The sequence below is a fragment of the Atta cephalotes genome, assembly GCF_000143395.1.
Source record: "Atta cephalotes unplaced genomic scaffold scaffold00047, whole genome shotgun sequence".
Lineage (NCBI taxonomy): Eukaryota > Metazoa > Arthropoda > Insecta > Hymenoptera > Formicidae > Atta > Atta cephalotes.
In genome coordinates, this window is record NW_012130111.1 from 1 (window position 1) to 27,306 (window position 27,306).

Sequence of the window (27,306 nt, forward strand, 5' to 3'; positions counted from 1 at the left end):
ATTAATTAAGTTATATATATATACTATATTATTTATTTAATTTTATATTATTATTTATTATATATTATTTATTTAATTTAGTTAGTAGTAGTATATTTATATATATATATATATATATATATATATATATATATATATATATATATATGATATGTACATATATTATGGATTCAAGAATTATAGATAAATATTCTATATATGGATACAGTTAACAAAATTGAAACTATATTTATTCTCGCGCAGTTTTTGACGCTTTCCGATGGAAAAGTAACAATACACGAACAATAACTATCTACTCTACACGCGATACCTTATTTCCCACAGTGCCTGGTCGGACGAGGGATGCCAGATACAAAAGACCAACGAGACTCACACCGTGTGCGAATGCAATCACCTGACGAACTTCGCCGTGCTGATGGACGTGCACGCCGTCAGGCTGGACATCGCCCATCAGGTTGCCCTGCAGATCATCACGTATATAGGCTGCATCATTTCCGTCGTCTGCCTCGTCCTGGCTATTCTCACGTTTCAATTATTTCGCGGACTGAAGGTAATGTATATAACTGCGCGAGCGCCGATCGATCGGCATTCAATCGCGGCGAGATGAAATTTTTTGTCACTCGCCCTGATCCCTGATTTGCAGTCGGACAGAACGACGATCCACAAGAATCTCTGCGTGTGCCTGCTGATTGCCGAAGTACTTTTCGTTTGCGGTATCGGCCAAACTAATCAGAGAATCGTTTGCGGCATCGTGGCCGGCTTATTGCACTTTTTCTTCTTGTGCGCATTTGCCTGGATGTTCCTCGAAGGTAATTCAGCCAGCCTCTTATTTACATATGGAATATTTTATTATTTATTTTATTTATATAATCTATATATATATTTTGTATATTGATTTTGGTATTACGTTATAGGATTCCAATTATATGTGATGCTGATCGAGGTATTTGAAGCGGAAAAATCGCGGCTTCGATGGTATTATCTGGTCGCGTATGGCGCACCGCTGTTGGTCGTAGCAATTTCGTGCATAATCGATCCACTCAGCTACGGTACCGATCGGTACTGTTGGCTGCGCGCAGATAATTATTTCATCTTCAGCTTCGTCGGACCTGTGATACTCGTTATACTGGTAATTGATCGATACATTATCGACTAACTGAACAATCTACTAGGAAAATATCATTGTGCGAGTGTTGGCGATATGAGATACTCGTTATCATTTGCATCACGTATCTTAACGTGATGACTTCTTTCTTTTTTAATTTTATAACACTAATATTTAGATATCAATTGAGTTTAATGTCATCTTTTGCAGGCAAATCTGGTATTTCTATCGATGGCAATCTATATGATGTGTCGGCATGCGAACACTACTGTGGCTATGAAAAGCAAGGAGCATTCCCGATTGGCTAGCGCAAGGTAAGCACGGTGGTCCTTAGCCCGTTTCTTTATTATTATTTTTTTTATTTTTTTTTTATTAGTAAAGTATTATAAACTGCAAACTGTATATACCGTGTACCAGTCGAGTGCGTCCGTTGTCCGCCACATTCGAGATTTGACCCTCCCATCGAAGAGTAGCAATCGAGATGTTTGTTTGGTGCTTTCGGTTTACACGTTCGCAAGCTTTACTTGCTTAAAGAGATCTCCCGAACGCGGATCTTGTTGTCACGCATCTTTGGCGGCCATGCTGATTTTTTGGTTTTGGTTTTGAGTCCTATGTTTGGAATGACCGCAAATTTCGTTCGTTCGACACACCACTGTATTGCTGTGATACTTAGGATATCCACGAGTATATCGATTACACAAATTGTCGTAAATATATGCAGGGTGCGCTATTCTAAGTCTTTAAAAAAAACACTATCGAAATAATTTTCTATATTTATTTTTTATTTGCAATTCATCATTTCTGTAAATTCGTAAATTATTTGTTTTGTAAGGATTTTGAGTTTTATTTTATTTCTTTTTTAGAAATTTTACGTTTTATGATCAAATAATGCTAAATATCACCGAAAAATATTTTGAGTAAATTTTAATAATTTTAAATTGTTATATATGTTATATATGTATTTTAATAATTTTAAATTGTTTCAAAAATGATGCAAAACGCGAATTTTTTGAACTGTTAGGTATCAGATTATGATGTTATGTTATCATTTCATAGATTTTGAATTTTTAAGGTTATTGTTCTGTAAATTGTTAACTTTATAGATAAAATATAGAATGTGTAGAAATATTAATTTATTTAGAGTTTTTTGAAAACATCCTGTATATTGTCATATTTAATTTAAGGATTTTGTAACGGAGTATAGTGTCAATAATTTGTGAAATTATTTAAAAAAGTAAGTCTCTATATTTTTATAAAATCGTGAAAATACGTAAATAATTTGGTGATGGTAGAGAAAAGTTTGTTGCAATCCCGATTCGGATTATTAGTAGATAATATCTTTCGCGATGACTGGTGTTTAAATATTTCCTTGTTTACATAACTAATTGTCAACTATTTCACTTGCGATTGTCGAGCGAAAACGCCGTGTTCTTATTCGGCAATAAGTAATGCGAATCGAGCATTGCAAATCAGAGAATAAGCTATAATCAATTAATGGTGCCGGAACAATCACCTAACTGCTGTCTTGTTTCATTTTTGTATTAAATCTTCTACCCACTTCTGTCTACACTGTTCTACATTCTTCTGCATGGCGTGGTTGGTTGGTAGTGGAAAGGAAGAGAATGCTCTTCCCAACAAATTGCAAGCGCACTTGTAAGATATTTACCATTTTTATTATTACTCACCAGTCATATCGTTAACGTTATCATTAATCACCATCTCGGTCGTCTCATTTGATCATCCCGTTTTTTAGTTTATTTTGTTTCAATTAAGCTATCCAAGTATCATTACACTGATTTTGTGAACGTAGCTGTAGACTTTAGTCTCTCACATCATACATCAAAACACTCGCCGCCACGTAATACCGCAACACTCATAGGAAACGCGATTTAAAACGCCATTACAGCGTTTGCATATTGTAACTAATATATTGATTGAAGGAATAAATATTGAGCGAAGAATTTTATAATTTATAATATTTAAAATTTACGAATTTTTAAATAATACAATAAAATGATTTAATTTTACAAATAAGTTTTTGTAAAGTCTGAATTTTAATTTCAATATGTATTATTCTAGAATTAATTTGTTATAATAAAAAAAAGAACAATTTTATTTGTGTAAAAATTAAATTTCCAAAAATTATGACACGGTATACATTTTTATTCCTTTAGTTAATTAATTGTTAAAAGTAGTGTCTCTATTTAATAATTTGTAAATCTCTGACAGTATTTCAATCGTGCTTACTGCTTATTTATGTCGCAAAAATAATATTTATATTTTTGTAATTATATTTAATTAATACGATATGTACACAATTAATTTTATTATTTATTTCAGTGATAAATAATTTAATTTCTTTTCTTGAATAAAGTCATTTTTGTCAAAGATAATTCACACTTCTAGTATTTTTTAATTATCTCTTACAACAATATTGCAAAATTTTTATGTAAATGTATGATGTTTTCAGAATAACTGCGATCGATTACATGTATAATAACTACACACTTGTTATATATTTATTATGGCACTTGCATTTCCTGTGAGTAGACACGATAAATCACTGCATGTAGTATTCTCCTTAGTTTCGGGTATTACGCCTGATTTACAAGTAGATAGACGTGAAAGTATTGTAGAGATATATCCGCCTACTTATATATCGTCACACGTTCTAATCATAACGGTTTAGATAAAATGCCGCGATTTCGGCGACGCTCAAAGTGACGCGTTCGCGTTACTTGCAAAAATAAATACTCCGATTCAGCATAATGTCGCAATGTTTAAATATCACTTTCGACGAATCCTCGCGTGTCTTACGATGTTATGTGACAGTCGCATTATTTTTTTCTCTTCAACATCGTAATACTAATGTCAAGCATTAAAACATAAATCATATTTTACGATCGACTGAGGAAGCCTAAGATCGATCAGCTGCTATTATCCTTAAATTTTTTCTATAAGGCAAATAATTCAGAAAAAAGAATGAAAATTATTGCTATTTAAAATAAAAATGAAGTTTTTTCCTTATAAATTTTTTTCATGTATGAATTTTTCAAATTTAGTGGATTGCGACGTTACAACTTGCAATCAGTTAGCGATGAATTATAACAAATACAGTGTCGTAAGATTGTAGCGAAAAATTGGAAATCTATAAAATTATCATGTTTGTATTAATGATATTTTTTTCGTTTGTCCTTCGAGTTGCAGAAAATTTTATTTTTATCAAAGACTATCGAATCCACAGTTTAAGTTTTTTATTAACTTGCTGAAGTGAAAACGAACTTACATAGCTTAATCCAAGGTTTTCCCAAATATGACGCTTTACGAGATTTCATTTCTTCTGCGAAAATCATGTTCCATCGAAGCATTCACATGACAATATGTTGTCCCCTTTAAGCGCCGCCATCGCGATTTGTATTGTACAAGAGAAACTTGGCTGGCTGTTCTCTTGTAATTTATTATTCTGTATCTTCTGATCAGGGCCTGGCTGCGGGGCGCTATCGTGCTGGTGTTTCTACTAGGTCTGACCTGGACGTTCGGGCTTCTCTACTTAAACCAAGAATCCGTCGTGATGGCGTACATCTTCACCGTATTGAATAGTCTCCAGGGGCTGTTTATCTTTGTGTTCCATTGCGTACAGAACGAGAAGGTAAGGGAATACGTCGGGGCACAGAAGTCCGCCTTGATTTAGACTATTCTGGCAACATCGCCGAATGTTCCCGGAGAGGGAGATACAAACAACAAAATCCGAAATTGTTCGTGAAATATGTAATAATTTTTACTTAAGAGTGATACCGCGTAATTTTTTATAAGAATAATTTTGCATCGATACGCTTCCCGTAAAATCTAATTAATCCTATTACAAATTTTTTTTACAAATGATTTGTAATAAAATGTTACATTGTTGTTTATAAAACTGTGTAAACTTTATATTTTTTTTAGAATGAGATTATACAATGAGTTGTGATAATTTTTTATGAATCATTCTCACTTGTGTATTAATTTTTATATTAACTTAAAATTCGAATTTTTTAGTGCTTAAGTTTAATATGTCGATCACGATTGATATTAATTAAGATTACTGGAACGATAATCATGTTAGCATATCGTATTGTTTTGTTCATGAAAATCAGAACATGGAGATGATTTGTCTAATGAAGCGCTGTACAATAAAGTCTAATAAAGCGCAATACAAGTTACTGGCTTTTACTTCGCGTATTTTTGTCACCTGTAGTAGGCTCATAATAATTTTTTCAAGAATTTAAGAATTTTTTTTTGTTATTCATCGCGAGAAGCACCGATATTATTTTTATTTCTAGTTAAATCGACACTATAATTTCGAGCTTGCGAACTTAGAACTCGCACAACATTTTCACAAATAACCGCAGACGGCTTCCTGAATTTTGCCTAAAGATAACAAAAGGATGTAAACTGAATAAAATCTGAAAAAGTATAATTCTTTCTTTATTTTACTAATGATAAATTTTAGTCGCGTACCATAGCATTCATCACGAGGCCGTCTGCAGCCTGCGGTCTGCAATGTTTATGTATCAGACTCGCAGAGATGCACATAATGCATCTGCACGCTGTCTCGCACAAGCCTTTAGTTCTTTCTCGCACCGTTAAACTCGTTTCGTTGGGTCGGGCGGGCTCTGCTTTGCTCTTGCAGGTGAGGAAGGAATACCGAAAGTTCGTGCGCCGTCATTCTTGGTTGCCGAAGTGCCTAAGGTGCTCGAAGACTGTGACAGGCGGCTCGGCCGGCTCCACTGGCGGCAGTGGCGGCACCGGCGGCGCCAACGGCGGCAAGGACTTCGCCTCGCATAACACCTCGTCGAACCCCTCGGCTCCTACCACTGACAGCTCCGGACTGTCGCCTCATGCAGCCACCAATGTGGGTACCAACGCCGGCGCTACGTCACCGCCAAACAATCACAACAACCTGACCACCACCTGTAACAATACGAATCTTTCGATAAACGTGAACCTGAACAATTTGTCGCTGAGGTCGCCGGTCGGGGCACACCAGATGCACATGATGGCACCTAGCAACCACAATAGGCATCCCGCTCAGCAAGGTATCCAAACGCCGCTTATACACCAAACCGAGACACACGAATAACGAAGCGAAATGGAGTCGCCCTGCGGGATCACAGTGATCGATTACTTATGAAAATCGAGATCTATTGTAGTCCCATATGTTCGCAATTTTTGCAGACACTACGTTTTGATCAAATTAACTTTTGACTTGTCACATTTCCTTTTATTCGCTTAATATATATGCAAACTGATAGTATGATATAGACTGACGTAGTATTTGTAAAAATTAGAACATATTTATTTTCATAAGAATATTGATTACTGTGTTTTATCCATGGCACAATTGACTGGAATTGTAGGAGTCCGAAAGCGAAACGTGCGTCTTTCTCCTCCACTCTCACTTTTTTTATAGTACAGTAATGACGGTGCAATACTTGATCAATCTCTGAAGTACGTCAATTAAAATCTAAATCTTTTCTGGCATTGTATACACAAGTCAGATTAGCATATGTAATAAATAGTACATGATCTCATAGGATCAAAATAATTTCTGAGTATTGATAAATTGCATTTCTCTCTCTGTTTCTGACTTTTTTCTATATATTCTTTTCTCGCTTTCCTTTTAGTATGATTATAAGTAACACAAGTATGATCCGTCTATAATTAATTATTATTGTTCACTTTTTGCCTGTCGCTCAAAACTCAGCCTGCCTTCCTTTAAACTTGCCCCTTCACAATTGAAAGGTTGCTACGGTTAATTGTCTCTCAGCGTGAATTACAGTTTCTGTCTGTCTCTCTTGATCTTTTCAGCGTGTAAATAGATCTTAGTTCGTCACGCATTTAACGCTAAATGTAGTTACTTGGTTCTCGATTTCATGCTTATGATGTTTTAGGTTTAACAAACCAACAGAATTTAAATTGAAGCGTAATGCTTCATTAATTTTTCTCTTTTCTTAATATATTATATTAAATTTGTTGCAGGATGTATGTAAAGTAGATAGTTCTGTTAGTTTTGATTATTTTTACAGATAAAGCTTAGTACGCTTAGATTTTTCACTTAGAAATTATTTATAAACTTTTCAATAAATATTCATTTTTACTTAAAAATTTTTTAATTTATATATAAAGTTAATTTATCATGATTGTAACTTTACAGTTAATAATTTTATTCTTTAAAAATAATTTTTGTATATCATAGAAATTAATTTAGATTTAGATTTTTTGTATGTCAGATTATTATGTTTTGAAGCGTATATTTCTGAATAATGTTTAATAAGTGTATATTCGGCTTTAACGCTCGAAACCGACATGAACCTGAAAGCTTTTTTGGTGTTATCAGCAAGTCACTTCAAAAACTGACTCGCAAAACGGCGAACTAAAAGGCATTTAACGAACCGTTCAGCTCTTTCGACCCTGTCGCGTTCAGAGAGTCGAAGAGAATTGGCCGACAAAAATAGAGTGAGAAGGAAAGAGAGAAAAAGAGAAAGAGAGAGAGAGAGAGAAAGACAGAGAAACTAGCGAAACAAAAAATGTATTTGGGAGAGAGATTGTTGAATGTGCTCGTGTATACTGTTATAGGACAGTTTGTAGGAAAACGTCAGTCAGAGGAAAACACACTAATGTTAAAAATGATTAAAAATAAAAAATTTCGAAAATACGAAAATATAAATTTAAGCACAAACTCTTTTCATTTTTACGTTTTTAATATTATTTAAAAATTAGAATTTTTTATAGCATTCTATTTGCAATGTAGAATACATTTCGATACAATATATATTCTTCAATTTCTAAATTAAATTATTCCATATTTAAACTTAAATATCTATATATTTAAATTTTAACAAAGAAGTGATAAGTTTGAGATTTGATAAAATCTGTAAAGTTTTTTTTCCTCATAAGTTATTCCACATAATAACTTTCATGTCAAAATTCTTGAAATAAGTCATTATTTTATACATTTCGTCATTCATTATTTTGTGAGATCATTAAAGAAATAAATAAGATTCGGTTCTTCTTCAATTTAATTCAAGCATCTTGTTAATACGATCTGTATTATACTTCCAATTAAGAAAGTGTTTCTCATCTGACGTTCAGTATTTAAAATATCAAGATAATAAATTTTTCGAGGATTTTGAATACCAAATTATTTCAAGTAACAGCTCGAATAAAATCTTATTAGTTTAATTAGTGTCAAGTTGTCCAGAAATGTATAAATATATTTGTTATACTTATCATTATTACATTGATCATAAAAGATTCAAATCAGACTAATAACGAGAAAAACATTTTCATATTTTTTATTTTCGATAATTAAATTATCATTTTTTAAAGCGTGTAATATTATAACCTTTACAATTAAGTGTCATTTTATTTAGTGATCCAGTTTTATTTCTTATAAAGTTAATTTAAATAATTCTTCTATAAAGAATTTTTAAACTTTCTTTTAAAATTAAGGAATCTTAGAAACAAATATATTTCTCTTTTTGGCAAATAAATTCGACTGAAGAGATGTCGCTTCCAGATTATCGATTTGATAATGACTCGATGTCCCCATTTTGTAAATAACGCACGGGAGGCAGGCACAGCACGAACATTCGAATTCGCACTCTCGCGAGCACGCTCGCCCGCAAGACTTCCTACTAACAGTGGTGATTTCCGTGCTTCTTATCTGGCTTCGGGGTTTGGTGTAATGCGGTTGCTGGTTACTTTGTACCCTCTTATGCCCCGGCCCGCTCCCTTTCTCAGTACGAAGAGCGCGATTCATCATTTATTTCAGATCTTCCGGATCATCAATGAAATCTGTGATCAGATTAAAGGCAGTAAGTGATATAATTTTACCGAAACAAATACTTTACACAGGCATTTTTATAGCTGCCGTTGAAATGATATGGTAAGTCAAATTGAATAATAGATAGTTTAATATTAGTAAATGAATTGAATTTTTATACCGAATGACGTGACAAGTATTTAAATAACATTAATTTAAATAGATATTATTGACAGAATTAAAAAAAATTTTTATTATATCTTTTAATTTTTAAACTAATTATTAATAGGATTAATTTGATTTATTAAAAAGATGTTTGCATACTTAATTTAGTTATAAAAATATGCTAACAAAATAATTATAATATGATGAAAAAAGCTGAGAAAATATAAGTTCAACTTGTCAGTTACTGCCTTTTTTCTCACAGTAGAAATAATTTCAGTGGAATCGTAATATCAAATACACTCGCGCAATCATGATTTATTCTCGTAATCATGTCTCCTTTAAATACCTTTTGTTGCTAACCTTTTATTTATATTTGATATATTTAGACGAGTTTTATTTGATCAGCAAGATGGTGATTACTTGTTTATTACAGTTACAATGTTTGAAGCAAATTACTGTGATAATTAATTTTATTTATATTTGCTTAGAGTTTTCAGAAAATTATCCCATCAATTTATTATAAATGTATAAATTTTTCATTTAAAGTATCACATATAAATTAATCACATATAAATTTTTGTAAATATTTTTTTTATGGCAGAGATGTAATTTTTTTCTGCACAATTTAAAAAGATAATTTAGAATATAAAAAGTTGAGAGAAGTAAAAATTAAAAATAATCAGAGACTGTTGATATTTATCGCGACAACCTTGTAAAAACTTTCTTTAATTTTAGTAATTATCTACCTTATTCGCATTGTCAATCAGATTGTTCACGACGAAGAAATTTAAATAAACGAACTTCCGTCGACGATGGGGAAGGTATACGTTTAGAAAGATTCGTAATGTACTAGTGGACTTAATTCTAACTAGACACGCGAAGGGCGGAGTACGAAGGGATGCACTCTATGCAAGCACTTACACGTCGCATTTCACGTCTATTTGTTCTCTTGCACTTCATGGCACTTCCGTATTCCGCCTGAACGCGCTTCGAGTAATTAAGTGGTTTTTTCCTCCCATGAACATGCGATCGATGGAAAACGGTTTCTTGAAAATGTGAATGTTCACGCATAACGATCATTATGTTGCACCTGCAACATGCAACTGTTGGCGCAAAAATTTTTGTGTTTTCCATCGAATTTGTCGAAGTGTTTTACATGCTGAAAAATATGTTTAACCCTTTACACTTGTCGTACCGATTGATTGACAAACCATTACGAAATTATATTTATATTAATGCATTGTGTTGACTTAATAAGAGAGCAACATCATTCTGCAGTTTGTTAAAAAAAGAAAAATTCATAAAATAGATTTATTTTTGTTATTACAAAATATTAGCTTTTTATTATGTATTATTAAAAAGCAATGTTCTGAAAGTTCAAGTTATAAATTTAATTAATTTCGTCCAAATTTTATAAAAATTAGATTTAATAATTGTGATAATAATAAAAACAAGAAAGAACGATAATCGGATTTGTGCTTCAAGTGTGAAGGATTAAAGGCGCTCAAATGCTCGCTCAGGCACTCACCCACACAATCAGTCATTTAATGGAAAATGAAGGGGAAAAAAAAGAAAGGTACAGGCGAGGAAAATCCGCGTGAACCAATCCGTTACATTTGTCACACCTTCACCGCATCACACATGCTCATTCACCGGCCACTTTCGCTCTTTCTCTTTCTCGCTCACTTATCTGTTGGATGCGTTTTACTGATTATTGTCAGTCCGCATATTCAAACAGGATGGTATCAGGTGAAATAGATTACACAAAGATTATTCTCAAACAACAGGAACTACTTTGTCGTCGAAAATCTCCGTTCACAATCACATATAGATTTAAAAAATTCAGTATAAAACAATTTTTTTTTTATCTATCTCTCTCGAATTGTTGAAATTAAAATGTCAGATGATTTAATTCCTTGTGTGAAAAACTTCTTTGACTTTTTTGTCGTTTTCTTTGCATTAGATGAGTCATCCGAACGAAAGATATCGTGCAGCGCTCTTTTTCGACTTGTGTTAGAATTACAGGTCGTAGGTTTTGTTCGGACCGGAAGTCCGGCTGTAGCCATCGCGTGACCTGTCCCTATAGAATCTCGAAACAGGTGCAATCACGTGTCGTTCTTGCGCAACAAACTCTCGTTCGCTGAAGGGAAGGAGGTCGCAATGTGTCCAAGGAAAAGCCTTTAGCGTGCGTGCCGACGTCGCGTATCTCAGAGCACTACGTCGTAGATTTGCTCCTGCACGAGTTAAATCCGTTCCGCTTCCGGTACCGCACGTCGCGCGAGATACCGCTGGATGTATCCATATCTCCCTTGTGTCTGCTCGTGTCGCGTGAAATCTACGCGCCACTTCTCTCCGTATGCACACAATTATGTATCCTAATTGGTGCACGAGGTCTCTTTTGTCCCGTTGCTTCATCGATCGAGGAGCTTAAGGTGTTTCCGGCTTAATTTCTACTTGTACTATGTATACGATATATTTATGAACAAGAATAGCATATTTTTTGTTAATAATGTTAGCGTTAAATATCATTTTTTTAATTTTTTTAATCATTAATGTGTATTAATCGACATTTTATATTTTGATAATTGAAAATTAAATCGATATTCTTTCTACCTAAAATATAAGAAATAAATAAAATGTATTTGATAATTAAAGAAATTTTAAATTTCTGATAAGGAATATTGCTTTGATTATAATTCACAAAATAGAAACGCTAAAATAAACAATAGGAGTATAAACTACTTCTGTCCAAGTTCTCTCAAAGAAATAGCAAATTCTTCAATTCTTTAATCCACAATTTCTACATCGTAATATATTCATCCAGTTTCCTTTTCTACAATTCTAATGAAGTGAAATCTTTCTTAAAATCAGTGTGATTTTTAGCTTAGAAACCCTTTATGTACTGACATGAATCATTGAATCTACGTAAATATTTTAATTATTTAGAGTAATATTCTAGTCGATTTTTTCGGTCGATGATTACGCATGGGATAATTATTCAAAGAGTAGTTCATCCATTCCTACACGCATACACTAAATCACGAGCAATACTGACAAGGCTGGCCCTGCCCATCAGTAAACGAAGGGTTAAGGGGGAACGGCGGATTGGTTGCTTTTGCAGTACTTGGTATCCGGTCGAAGCTGGGCGATAGTCGATAGGCAGCCGGCAGTAACGGTGCCAGGTGAACCCGCCTCGACCGAGGCTCACATCGTGGCCACCCTGCCGTACGCACGTCACGCCTTCTTACCCTCAGCTCCCAATATCCCCAAATCTGCCACCGCCACTTGGGGCCACCTTAACAAAAACCTCATGTGGAAGGTAACTAATTCACCGCTAAATTCGCTCGCTGTGTTTCTCAATCTCGGGGGCGGCTCTATCGTAAGACAAATTTTGCAATCGTTTATACATCTGTTTTATACATCTGTTACTTGTATCTTGACAAAAGGCATAAAACACTTTCATTTAATGCTCAAAAATTAAGAGAGATAATATTTGTATCATATTTAAATATTTTAAAATTTAGTTAATTTAATGTAAAATTGACTTTAATTGTTTTAAGCAGTAATCTTCTTGAATAATATATACAAAAGTAACAGCATCGCATTATGACGTTTCGAAATTGTAGCTTCATATATTTGCGAACATCTCACTGATGTTATAGTCCGTATGTTTACAAGGATTTCCTAAACCGCTGCTTTAGCATTGATAATATTCTAAGTAAGTTTGATCTTCACATCAGCAAGCAATTTGCATTTACAAGACCTCCAATTATGGTCTTCGTATTTGCAAAGATCTTGCATTTGTGAGAAGTATCTAATCGAGAACATAATCCGCGTTTATAAAGACTTCGAAAACCGCTATTCTCGTATCTGCGAATGTAGTTGTCTCTTGCGAGAATCGTGCTAATTATCGCCTTAATATTTTCGGAAATATTAAGATTTCAATGAAAATATTGTAAAAGTCTTGCTTATTAAGTATAATACTTTTGCCAAAAGTTTCCCTAAAATTAGAGCCGTCTCCAGTTCACCGTATGTCTTTTGGTCTCTCTCTTTTATTTCTGCATGGTGTGCGATATTACTTTTCACTCATGCACAGCATCTAGTCACCCTTACGCATCCTAGGAGTGAACCTGATCCGAATATTGAGCATGGCGATGCGGATACACTTCGTTGACGTGTAAAGTGAGATTATTTTTCATGTTTGCGACATAGCTTGTGCTATAAACCTCCGTCTGCATTCTTCCCTCAATCTTTTTCTGTTAACACACCAATGAAAATGAAACAAACGATAAAAGTAGATCTTTTGTCTAAATACGAATTATTTGTCCTTTTTCATTTTTGAGTTACAGAGTGATGTCTGTTTCAATATCAAGATGTGGATTACATATGTCGAAAGAAGAATTATATTTGCTATCATGATACCTATGTAAAAAAGATTTACTTTTTTCGTTTATTTGTTAATATACAAATATAAATGGAATGATCACGTAAATTATTGAAACATAAATCAATTCTTTTATTTATGTAGAGGGAAAGAGAGGCTCAATTAATGACATACATTTATTAAGATTTTTTAATTCTTATATTTGATTCATACTTTTCTTTTAATGCAAGTATTATGTGAGGGATTCTCAAAAAATAGAAATTATTTGAAGTGATTTTATTCACATATTTTTTCATTGAATTATTGATATGTAATAGGGTTAAAATATTTTATAGGATATGTTAGTTTTATTACAAAAGCAACCAGACAAATAAATAATATGATGGCAATATAATGATAAAAATAAATGATAATGTGATAATATTATGATAATTAAAGAATACAATATCTAATTTTTATATAAAAATACAGTAGACATAAACATTTTTTATCAGCTCTTTGGATACAGCTCTTTTTCCTCATACTTTTTGACAGAGAAAATCAGAGAATTGAAAATTTTCAAATTAAATGTGAATAATTGATCTAAACTAAATTAATATTTCATTTTAATATTAAAAAGCAAGTTGAATACCAAGAAAAATATTCATACATTACATTAAATGAACATTACATTTAATAAAAATAATAAACTTGAAGTATGATAAATATCGGGGAGGGGGGGGAGTATAATTATATCAGTATTTATTGTTTACTTATATAGATACAATTATAATCTTTCTTTGTAATGAAAAGCGGATATATTTTAACATATTTAAATATATTTAAAAAGTGTGGGATACAGAAATTCTAATTTTTTGAGAATCACCCATATCTCTTTTATACTTTTACTTTTAATGACGCTCGTTAAATTATTCCGATATAGCAAAACTTTGATGATTGATGAGCGTTGGTTAAAGTAAAAGCAGAAGAGACGGAGATGTTGTGGAATAAGCCACGTCGCTCTTCCGGTACCTGCCCCTGTCCCTTTCTCTTTTTTTCTTATTCTAATGCGCGCGGGAACAAATGCGAATACACGGTTATGACGTTTTATATCAGAACACAGTGCTCCATTTATCCTGTCATGAATTGTGTGTAGCTCATCTTGTGTGCCTTGGTTTACGTTGTGTATTATTTTTTTTGGCTGCACAATGAAGAGAGGAGGATGATTAACCGTGAAATACGGTCCTCATAATGCGAGTGGAATTCTCTCGCTCGTCTCTCCTCTCATGCATGCGCGATTATCAATTGAGCCGCTTCATTTGAAAGTAGCGCGAGTTAAATACTATTAAGATAAATAGAATTAAAGCGATGAAGAGATTAAAATATTGTATCTATCTTAACAAACATCTTTTGAGATTGGTACACAACTTGATTGATATACAACTTAAATAAATCAAATGTGCACTGTGTAGATAAAATATAATGAACGTCAATTTGTGACTTATTAAATGCAAATATTTGAAGGTATTTTCAATATTTTTCATTAATCCATTGATCGAATAATAAAATAAACGGCTCAATTGTACAAAATAATTCCGTAAGTTTAACACCTTCGCGTTCAATAGTTCCATTTAAATGATTCATGATATCTATATAGATAAATTATAAATAAATTATATTATTGTATGTAATTATTTATATAATTTTCAAAGTTTTATTAATTTTCATTTTTTAATTTCCATATAATTATCAGCATTCATTCATAAAATTTATTGTTGGTTTATCTAAAACATAGTTCACGTTTCACATTCATTGTCAGATGCATTGTTGTCATTCACATAAATGTTATATATTTTAAAAAATTAAAGATTACTTTAACGGATAGAATTTAATTAATAAAGATACGGAAATGTTAATGATAAACGTATTCTCGTATCATCCGTTGTTTTATGCACAGATCTTTTATTCTAACGGCAAGTATTAACTCTTTCTCCACAGAACATTTCTTTTAAGTCTTACTCTCGCGATTCCGGACATGGCGGCTCCGAGCAGGAGGATTCCCCGCGGACGCACAACACCCTGACGCTCGGCCATTCTGGTAGGAGACGCGGACCGAATGATACAACCGATATGAACACTGGTACCAGGACGATCGGCGGTAGACGTGCCGCGATGCCATACAATCATACGTATACCGAAATCGTAGATGGTCGAGGCAATGGCGGTATCGCCGGGCATCATCAACTGCATGGTCACCACGGTCAGCACGTTCATTTGCCGCGTGGCCTTGCCAACGAGGACGATCCAGTGTATGAGGAGATCGAGCGTAGTGGCGGTGGAGGTGGTGGTGGTGGTGGTGGCAACGGCAGCGGCAACGGTGGCATCGGCAGTGGAATCGGCGGTATCGTCGGCGCTGGCGAGATCCAGGTGTCGGATATGTCCGATGAGGACGGCCGTCGACCGAGCGACATGAGCAGGCAATCCTCAAGAAGCTACGGTGATCATCGGCCGCTGATCCCGTACTCGCCCGCCGCCGATCGCAATCTGGTGCACTACGGCCAAACGATGACGGAACGCGGCGGTAGTGCCGGTGGCGGTAATCTCACGCATTACGACTCGACGGAGTACGGGGTCGAACGAACCCTGAACGCCTGTTGGGAGAAACTGCGCCGGCAGCAGGCTAGGTACGAGCTTGGAGATCTGCCGCGGTTGCCGGCGGCATACGGCATGCCGCCACAGCAAGACCACACGCGGACGGTGGCCGTGCTGGACGGGCACACCGTCGTCTGTCACTTACAGCCGCAGACGGACATGTACACGGGTCGCGGTATGCCACCGCCGTCCTACAGCGAGTGTTAGGTTCCGACCTGGGCCAGGGAACCTCTCTCGTCCCCTCGCGAAGAAACGACGAATTCGTCTAAGAGATGGTGACGTCGACCAGCTAGTACGGCGTAAACCGTCTGGACGATTCGTCTCCCGGGACTACGTGGTGGTGATGGAGGTGACGGTGGTGATGGTATCGACGATTCGTTCCTGAAGAGAATAACCGAAGGGAACACGCGGGAGACGTACCGCTTTTTAGCTCAAGCGTAAGCGCGACGGTGTCTTGATGCAGTCTCGTCGCGTTTTAGCCATAATCGACGTATCGCGAGCGTTCTAGAGAACGCCACTCTTGTTTCCGTTCAGGTGGAATTTTGATCAGACGTCTCCTCGCGAACGAATGGAGAGAGAGAGAAAGGATGGAAGTATGAGAGAGAATGAACGAATGCGAGATCGGTGGGCGTCCAACTAAGACTGTCACGTCGTCCAATGGATGCCCCGTTTCTCTTAAGATATACTGTGTACATGTGTGCGTGAGTGCATACCACCGCGACGTGGACTTTGTATAACAATTGTAGCGGACCTCTCGTTTAGGCTAAGTCGACGACGACGACGTGCCCGTCGTAGCGTTTGGAATTGGCGAACCGAGATTGGCGCCAAGAAAGATCAGAACGTAACGGATCTTGATGAAGACGGGAGTTTCTGCGAAGTCCGAAGCGATTGCGAGGAGATTGGCTTTTGAGAAAATATATTCTGGATTTAAATACGATGTGTTTGTAGATTTCATACGAGCGTAACGAACCAAAGTTTTATTGTTTTGATGTTAAAAAGCAGCTCGTGGAAATTTTTGCAAAAATCTGTCATATATTATTCGACACATCAATTTTTAACTTCTGTTTGACGCAGATACTATAATTTACAAAAATAATTGCTATTTTCAATAGAAATATAAAAAAACTTTATTATTTAGAATATAAAATATTTGCAATATATATATATATATTTATATTCACTGCTGCAAATTTTTATCGGATTAATTAATTCTTTCTATTTATTTTAATAATATTTACATTCGATTTTTTAAATGGCCATAGTGCCATTATTTGTTTGCATGTTAAAATTTTGTTTTAAATAAGAGACAGTTGTTTTTTTTCTTTTTTTTTAATATACATGTACAGATATTTTTTTCTTAAAATGAAAAAAATAGAAATATTTAATTTCCTAACTTCCTAGGTATGCTGATGATTTCCAGTTTTCATAATTCGTATGTTAAAATATGTTTTACGTGACGTATGAAAAATATATGTTATGATTTTGTTAATCGAATTGGGAATACACGTTGCGCGTCGTTTCTATAAGTATTATTTTCAATATACTTCGTAGCAATAACAACCAACAACAGTGTTATCGAATCGAATTCTATCCTCGTGCGCGGCGGACTTCGGGGGAGGAAATATTACGTGAGCATCGAGTGATACTCGGCACATCTGCGTCAACCCTTCCCAGACCCGTACCACCGCCACATGATTGTAAACGGGTCGGGGAGAGTTACGGGACACGACAAACCGCGTATCGTAAGCCAGTATTCAGTGCGGTAAGTGGATTCACCGATGGCTCAGCCGTCACACGTTTGGCGATATTAGGTGTCGTGTTGATTGTAGCATTAAACATGGCTCACCGTAGTCGAGTATAAACCACGTGTAAATCATAACATGACGTATGTACCGTTTACAAATTGTTACGGTGAGCTGTGTTTAATATGATCGTTTAACGTCTCTTGTACCGCCATAGTGCGACGAACGAGTCGTCCGGCTCGTTTCCTATCGGCCACTTCCGAATCAGCATACTGTTAAGTATTCGGCGGTGTAAAGTTTTCAAGCATAGATAATCGGCGTGGGCCCTCAAATCTAAAAGCAGATGTTGTAACATAGATCTAAACATATCGCTACCGGCCGAATCGTCAACGATGCGCTGGTATCGTCGACAAGCCGAGGATCAACATGCCCGTATCTCGAAACTTACGCAGAATCGACGACGGCTTAAAAGAAGTATCGGTATCTTAATCTGAGGTGAGATTTCTCTGCGATGACGTAATAACTTCGCATTATGTTAAAAGATGTGTTGAAAGTTGTTTTAGAATTTAATGAATAAATAATAGTTCCTTTTTCTTTTTCTTTTTAATAAACGAACATAATTTTTTATATTGTGACATAAAGTAATATATGAATTGGAACATATAATTTTTTCATGTGATGATCTGTTATTTCAGCGTCTCCTGATAAAATCGCATTATGCAAAATTTATGAACATGATTTAATAGTTTCAAACAAATAGAATCTGCTTCAGGTATATATGCTACGTAAGGTATTTTAATTATTTTCAATATTTTTTTTGCAGTTTTTTAACAGCAGTTTTTTCACTTTTTATATAAAATATTAAAAAGAAAAATATCACAACAAATTATTATAAATTAAAATTAATATTGTTTTTGATATTTATTATATATAAAGGAAGAGAACTCAAAATTAGAGATATTTTAAATATATTGTAATATAGTGAAATATAATAAAATTATTTTGATAGTTCTTGATTTTTATAAATATTTGCATGCTTCCATATCATTGATATGTTTATTGAATTTGATTTATGCGGTAATTTTTTTAATTTTTCAAACTTTTAATTTTTAAGAAGATGTAAAAATGAATTGGCATTTCCACGCATAAATAATTTATTAAAATTTAATAAACCATCAACTTATAACATTCCTTTACTTGAATTTAACAAAACTCACTATCAGAAAATATATAATTTCGATTATATATTTTTTGTTTAATTGGGCTAAGACACCAGAATACATCTCAATTAATATAAATTGTTGCAACGAAAATGCCCATTAGATATTTTTATTTTCAATTTATAAGCAGCTACTTGCTTATATTCTTTCTGAAACCGATTCTGCGCGAGGCTTCATTCTGACACGGTGCGTTCCTCGCATGAGCTTTCGCTGAGTTGGTTTCGACGAGCAAATAACGAGCGTGTTCTCGGCGCTGATGGCCGGAAATTAGATTTCCTCCCATGTGGGAAGAACAAAGGAGAAATCGAGAGGCAATGGCTGGAGCGCCTTTATCAGTCGTATGTGGCAGCTCCTTGTCGCGCGCCGCTTTGGAACGTTGCGTTTTAGTCCCAGAATGTTATTTTTATAAATAAAAATGAATAAATAAATATATATATATATATGTATGTATATGTATGTATACACACACAGTAACGATATATTATATTATTGTGAAGGAAGAGAAAGTGTGAAAGAAATGCTAAGAAGGGCCCAGGAATCGTAAATGGGCGGGTAAATATTAGTGATATACAAGCGGATTTCCCGAGCGACGTGGAAAAATGCGCGAAAAACACTTAGTCACTGTTTTTTACTATTTTTTAAAACAAAACCGTGTATGTGTACGTGAGAACGCGTGAGCTAAGCTAATCGTGTAACCAAGGGATCCCGCGCGCGCGCGCTATTTATTTTTATCATCCCCGAGTGTTTTATATCGCGAGCAGAAATTGTGTCGAGTGGGAGTTTTATCCTTCTCCAACTATCCCTCGTCTTCAATGACGTAAACCACGAGGATCTTCGTCGGACAATGTTCGTGAAGAGACTATCGAAAACGAGCTTCGATAGTCTTCTTAATGTGGTACATTGTGGATGAAATTACGTTGAGTGGACTATATAATATATCTATAATAATTAAATATACTTACAAATACTTAAAATCACGATTTCCTTGTGCAAGAGAATGTTTATTTTTCTATAAATCTGAACATTTATTTTATTTTTTGTGTTGATACAATTCGTTTCTAATATAAAAGAAAATTTTAAAAAATTTAGGATTTAATTCAGTTGGAATTTAATTTAGCAGAATCGCTTTGATTTGCTTAATCCATATTGTAATAAAATAATTTAATTAAGGGAGAAATTGCGAGTGTGATAAGTTCAACGTATCTTTGTCCGCTATGTCATAACTTCGTGGTTGCTTGATTTATTTCTCGCTCATGAGAAACACCATGTAGGAGAATTGTAACAGTGATAATCGCGTTAGGGGTACCAGCTATGTTAAGTGTGTAAATGTGTCCCGAGCAATTGTAAGACATAATTGCTCATTCTGGCGTTTTGAAGCATGTGTCCAGCAAAGATTTTTTCAAGTATCCAATACAAGAAATAGCATAGCCTTTACGAATGTTGTTTACTAACTAAAAATCTATAAGATTCTAAGAGCTCTAAATTGGAACGACCAAATTATATATTATATTGCAACCCGAATTACATTGCTATCTGAGGTGACTTTATATTTACTTTTAATGAAATTTGCAGAAAAATAGAATAATAAATTTAATTTCTGCAACATAAATCATGCATTATAAAGATAAAATTTAAATAAATTTTTACAAATCAAACTAAATAAAAAGCGCGGAAATTATTAATATTGTTTACCAGTAATTTATCAAGATAGATCCAGAGATATAAAAATTAATTTTTATTTAGAAAATCCTTGCGAAGAATATTTTGAAATGCAATAAGCATTATTATTCCAATTGCAATTTCTTTACCAACAAATTTGATTCAACACCGCATTTCCTTTATCATTAAACTAATTACGATTCAGGCAAGACTACGAGCTACTTAGAATTTAAATTTCACCATGATTTACCCGAGAGCAATTAAACTGATAGAAGTATATACATATAGCTTGTGTATAATTTTTTACACCAGGAGAATTGTGAACCTCAGACACATAAAGTATAATTGCTAGACAATTGTTGAAAACATCCACATTCCATCCGTTTGACGTTCGTGCGAGCCTAGAAAGAAAGCAAGGGCCGTCACGGACTCGAAAGTCGATCAGTGTGTCAGATGAGATAATAGTCCGCGTATTCTCGACGCATCTTTAAGATGAAAACTATGACGATCTTGCGCGAAGAAAATCAAACTTAGCCGCTATGAAGGCAAGCACACTCGCGTTTAATGCGAAACATGCGACGAGAATGCGGCCAGACGCGTCCTAATTCGAAGTGTCCCGACTGAAGTTTCATCGCGTGCACGAACACGGACACCGCGCGTGGACACGTATACGCGAAGCATTATCAATGTCGCGAAGGACTCCGAGTGCGAGAACCGAGTATGTACATAAATGTAAATAGGGCTTTGTACATGTTGGAATACCTTGTAATGTAAAATGGAGCGCGAGCGCGAGAGATCGAGAGAGCCGAGAGCGAGGATGCGAGAGACCCTGAGATGATGATAGATGCGAAAAGAAAGCATACCTAGGCTAAGTTTATCAGTAAGTAGCGAAGCTATTACGAGCTATTATGTATTATCGGTGACGCGGCGCGAAGGATGCGCAAGGCGGATCTTAACTTAAGTCCCAACGCGTATTAGATAATGTGTAAATAAATTAAGCGAAGGAAGTAAAATATTAAAGAGCCCAAGTAATCGTTGGATATTTATAACAAACTCCACTAAAGTAGGCCGACGACGGAGATAAACGAGACGGTTGGGATCGAAACTCGCAAAGTCCATCTCGGACGCAAAATTCTATTTAAAGTGATCCTTTTCGCTTTTCGCTAAAATTTATTATATTTATTTTAAATATAGAGTTATATTTAAAACGGTCTTTTTGTTTTTTTTTTGAAAAGGATGGACGTGAGATTCTGATATTTTAAGTATAAAATCATATCTAAAGCCTCTCTTGCGACTCGCTTTCAACGTAAAATTATATTTAGAGCGAATCTTATAAGAGATATAGTTTTATGTTTGAAAATGAGTTCGGTGAGCGAATGTTGGATTTTACGAATTACGATCTGGGTGTCTCGAGTAAAAAAAACTGAAAAGAAAGAAAGACAAAACATAGTCGAGCACACTCGTCCACATGTGTATCGCTGCGCGAGAAAGGATTAAAGGATGAGGGGAGGATGCGTGTGGGTGTTAATCGAACATGGACAGACGATGTACAGTGCATGTTTTATCCTTAGCCGTTTTATAAATGTAAATATCTTCCGCCCTCTCCACCCCTCTTCCCGAGACCACTCTCTTTTCACTTCTTTTTTTTATCTCCTCCCCCGCTTTTCCATGAGAGAAACAGGCGCCAGATTAATTGATCGTTCCAATTGAAATGTTTCTTCTTTCATCGTAACGATCCTTTATTATCCGCTCCACCCCCTTCACTTAGAACTTCTCCTCCATAAGTTTTCTAACTTCGTTCTGTGAGATACTTAGCGGATAAGCTTTCGTTTCAGAGTGTAAAAGATGAAATCGGGCGAAGCTAAAAATCATCTTCTGTCGATTTATCGCCGCCTTCCACGACAGATTCGAAACATTTTGGAGTCTCTTATGAAGTAATACTTGCGTCCCATGTATATACTGTGAGTTGCAGTGAATGAGTGAAAGAACGCGAGAAGAACGCGAGATTACCGCGTGTGAATTACTTCATATTCATTTTATACTTATTTTTTTCGACACAATCACAGTCGCATGAGGCATCAAAATGACGGTCTCTGCAGTAGGCGCGATGATAGCGTTAATTAATTCTTAGCCTACTATTGATATCTCCAAGCTCCAGAAACAGTATAACGTTGACTATATTGTTTGGTATAGTTAACGATAGAGAGTCGCGTACTATAGTATTATATTATGCTATACGACTATACTGTATTTAGTATAGTTCATAATAATAGCCATATTATATTTCTTCTGCGACTGATATGACTATTTAAAGCTACTGGTACTTAGAGATGTGTCAATAGAGGGTAAAGGCTTAATCCGCTTCCGGCCATCTCCTTCTCCCAAACCGTCGAACTGAAAACCACGAAAATTGCGGACTTTAGGGTCTACGCGATCGCAAATAATTCATACAACTCTGTGATTTTACCTTTTACGTTTTTCCTTCGTGATGTAAATGATATTTGACGCTAGAACGCTAACTATGAGTTGATACGATTATCAAATACTAATTCCTTGTTTGTCTATTGATGTACTCCTTATGATTAATATAAATAAGGTTTATCAATTACAATCATCGATATTTTTTTTTTAATTGCGCAACTTAGTGATATAAAAAATGATAGCTTTTTAACACTTTGTAGCATCGTGAGATTTAGTATTAAATATTTAAATTTTATTTAAAACACTATAATATTAGCAATAAAACAATACAAGTAATTAGTTATTACGATTGCTAGATTTTTTCTAAGTTTCTCCAAATTGTTTTCTTTTATATTGTTTTTAAAAGTTCGAGATCGTATGTCGCAAAGTGTTAATACTAATTACTAATTACGTTAGCGTTCTAGGGTTTAAACACGCGCACACTTAATAGTACATGCATGAGTTTTCTGTACTACGTCGCCTGCGCACGCTAAAAAAGAAAGTTTAACGAAGCAGAGGAGGAAGGGTAAAAGTAGAAGACGAAGAAGAATGTAAAGGTCTAGGTATCTCCGAACTAATAAGAGCCTCCGTTTCCTGATTTTTGTATGCTTCTTTAAAACTGTCTGATACAAGGAAAAACAAAGGATAAATAAATGTGTACCAATCTCTGAATAAAACGCCACTCGCCTCAGTTTTTTTCTATCCTCAATCGTACTTAGAGTAAGAACTATTATTCTACTTTAATGAAACCACAGAACAGATACTTTTTGTTAAAGAAAAATAACAAAAACAGATTTAGTTATAAGAAACGCGTGAAAGACGTTAATCAAAGTGATAAAAATGTTATCTTGTATCATTTTTATTTTTAACTCTTGTGCAATTTGTTGATTACAAAAGATGTAAAAAAAATTGTGGAAAGATGTAATAAGAACAAGTATTTATCAAGTATAAATATTTTATTTTTTAGCGCTATGTCTAATAAGAATTTTAATAACATCGTTATGATTATTTCTTCGAGCTATCATCAGTGATGTGATTCCAAAAGAAGTTTCGTAATTCACATCGATTAGATTGTGCTCCAAAATGTACTCAACAGTCTCCGCATTGCCAGTTAGTGCAGCAATGTGCAGAATAGTTTGACCAACGTTATCTGCAAGAGTAACGTCAGCGCCCAAGTATATGATGCACTTTGCCGCATCTAGGTTTCGATGCTTTATCGCTTCATGAAGCGGCGAGGAGCCTGAAGAGTCTTGTGCATTCAGAAGATTTATATTTGATGCGACAAGTAAGTTAATCACTCTCTCATGGCCGTGAAATGCTGCACCAAATAAAAATTGTACAAACGAGTTGTATATTATAAATAGAAATGAAGAGAAATTAATAAATATTGTAGTAAATAAAAACAATTAAAGCAACTAATAACAATTTAATCAAAGACATTAAAATTTATTTTAAATTTTCTTAAATATTAAAAAAATAATATAAAAGATAAGAATATAAGAATATAATCGATATAATCATAAATATAATTTAAAAAATAATGCTAAACATTTTTATAAACAATAAAAGAATACTTTTAAGTATTTCATTAAATAAAAGAGATTATATATTCTTTCTCCTAGATTTTTTAATTTGCTCAATCCCAATATTCCTAACAATAAGTTACAATTGTAAAGAATAAATCAATAAAAGTTAATAGAAAATATATGAAGTATCAGTTCTCAGTGGATAAATTACTCGCAAAGTAGTAGCGTTACCAGTAGTTGATTTTTAACTACTGTAGACTTGAGTTCTGTAACTGAATCGATATAGACTTCTCTACTGAAGATAATGGCATTTTCTGAATTAGTTAGTGCCTATTTTAAAAATGTCTACATATACTTAATATATTAATAAGATGTAAGTTTCCTGAATAAAATTTTGAAAAGTCCAACGTTCCTGACATATTTTACAAGGAATTCTAATAATATATATATTAAATGTATAAAAAAATATAGATCTCAGTACAATATATATATAAAAGTTCGTTTTTTATATTTTCACTTTACAAATAATTCTTTATTTTAATCAAGATTTTAATCAAGAAAGTCGAATTACAATTTTTAACAAAATTATTAAATCCCAAAAAATATATATGTCAAATTTTTAACAAAATTATTTTATTTTTTAAAGCTAATTCCTAACTTTTTAAAGTTTGAATATTTTTTGAATGACAAATATTAAAGATTTAGAGGAAAATTAACATATTGCAAATATGTATAATTACCAGCAATGTGCAGCGCGCTACGACCATTGTTACTTCGATCATCGATGCATTTCGGCAAATGCTTCAACAATATATTGACCACATTTTCATCTCCAGTTCGGCAAGCGATAAGCAATGGCGTCCAGCCATCTTTATTGCGTAAATGTGCATTAGCATTAGCAGCTAAAAGGACATCGATACATTGACGTGCTGCGGGACCACTTTTGGTGCATGCAAGCATCAGAGGCGTCCAGTCGGCGCGCTTTAAAGGGTCTACTGATGCACCTTCATTGATCAAACGGTAGTATTTACAATTAGTGTCACAAATCCATATAATTTAGTATAATTTAATATATAATACAAATCCAAATAAAATATAATTAGTTTAATTTCACAATAATCAATTAAAATTTATATAACGTAAATTAATTTTTAAATACACGGAAAAAATTTTCTTTTAAAATTTATCCTGAAAATATGTAATTGTGGTACAATATTTTAAAGATTTTTACCATGCACTTCAATAAAATTAATCAAATTTATTTTATACTTTATTTTATTAATAAATAAGAGAAATTTATATTAAATATAATTTTTCGAAATACAATGTTGTCCCACAACTACCATATTTTCAGAGTAAACTCTAAGAAAAAATTCTCTCCATGTATATGTGAAAAAGCAATTTAATATAATTTAATTTTACATATTTCAAAAAATATAAATAAATTAAATATAAAATGTACAAAATATTTTTGTAATTTACGTGTAATTAAAAGCGAACTGCATTTTATTTATCATAGCAAATAATTGATCGAAAAATAGGAACAGAATTATACCTTTTCCCAGTAAATATTTCAAAATATCTTCTTGTGCAAATTGTGCAGCTTCGTGCAATGGCCTTTTCATATCTTTGTTAGTAACATCGACCTTAAATGCCAGCATATTGAATTCTTCGCACAGAAATTTCACGATATTTATATTTCCCTCTCGTGCAGCCACATGCAACGCAGTATCGCCGGATGTCTCATAACGAAAGTCGCTCCAATCGCGAATTCCGTGTTTCTCAACTAGAGTTTTCACTTTATGTATGTTTCCACTGTGACAGGCACGTAAAAAATCGCGCGACACATTAGGAATCTCCGATTGCAACATCATTGAACATGCTTCACCGAAAAAAATAAAACTTTTAACTCGATGCAATAGATTATAATAAAAAATCGGAAAAAAAATGTAGAAAATTTTGAAAACTAAAGTAGTAACGAACAATCGGCGAGACTTGAGAGTCAATATGACACGTACCCCTAACACTGCTGCTCTCTTTGTACAAACTTAAAAAGACAATCACTATTGGTGTGATTACACTGACTGCCAGTTCTTCCTTCATAACGAAATACATTTGATATCTTATTTATCGACTACCGGTTATATCTCAGCTCTGTTTGAACAAAGAAAGTAATTTAATCAATAAATGTTATTATAAAAAAAGCAATAATTTGAACAATTTGAGCAAAAAAGATTACATTAAGTTTTCCAAATAATATTTAAAATAATTTTTGAGTTTGAAACACAAAAGAATATTGAATTCTATATTTACATTTGTGAAAAAATTAAATATAAAATTAGATAATTAAATATAATATTTTTATAGAGAAACCGTACATATATTTGATATTTTTCTTTGAGATATTTTTTAAAAACTTTACACTTTTATTTTTGCCAACGATTCTTCAATTACATACGAGATAAGACATACCTATATATATATATATATATATATATATATATATATATATATATATATAGTAGTAGACGAGAGAGAGTAAGTAAGTAAGTAACGACGAAGTAATATAGTAGTACGTACGTACTACTTACGTACGTACGTAGTACGTAC

At 33.9% G+C, this 27,306-nt stretch overlaps 2 protein-coding genes across 2 annotated transcripts; one reads left to right on the forward strand and one right to left on the reverse strand.

The window, feature by feature from the left end:
• Positions 1-324: 324 nt before the first annotated feature.
• Positions 325-16,296, forward strand: LOC105622638 (latrophilin-3-like; the record flags this gene model as incomplete). The annotated part of the gene is made up of 9 exons (XM_012204053.1): positions 325-550; positions 644-809; positions 915-1,129; positions 1,316-1,419; positions 2,714-2,758; positions 4,586-4,754; positions 5,775-5,996; positions 12,196-12,393; positions 15,436-16,296. Coding segments are annotated over 9 exons (2,206 nt in total), but the record flags the coding sequence as incomplete, so codon positions are not given.
• A 7,815-nt stretch (positions 16,297-24,111) lies between these two features.
• On the reverse strand, positions 24,112-26,570 carry LOC105622580 (ankyrin repeat domain-containing protein 16-like). Its single transcript, XM_012203996.1, has 3 exons — positions 26,252-26,570; positions 25,437-25,700; positions 24,112-24,488 (listed from the first exon to the last, which is right to left on the reverse strand). Exons 1-3 carry the CDS (start codon positions 26,568-26,570, stop codon positions 24,127-24,129), a joined length of 945 nt encoding a protein of 314 aa, XP_012059386.1. The 3' UTR covers positions 24,112-24,126.
• Between the last annotated feature and the right edge of the window lie 736 nt (positions 26,571-27,306).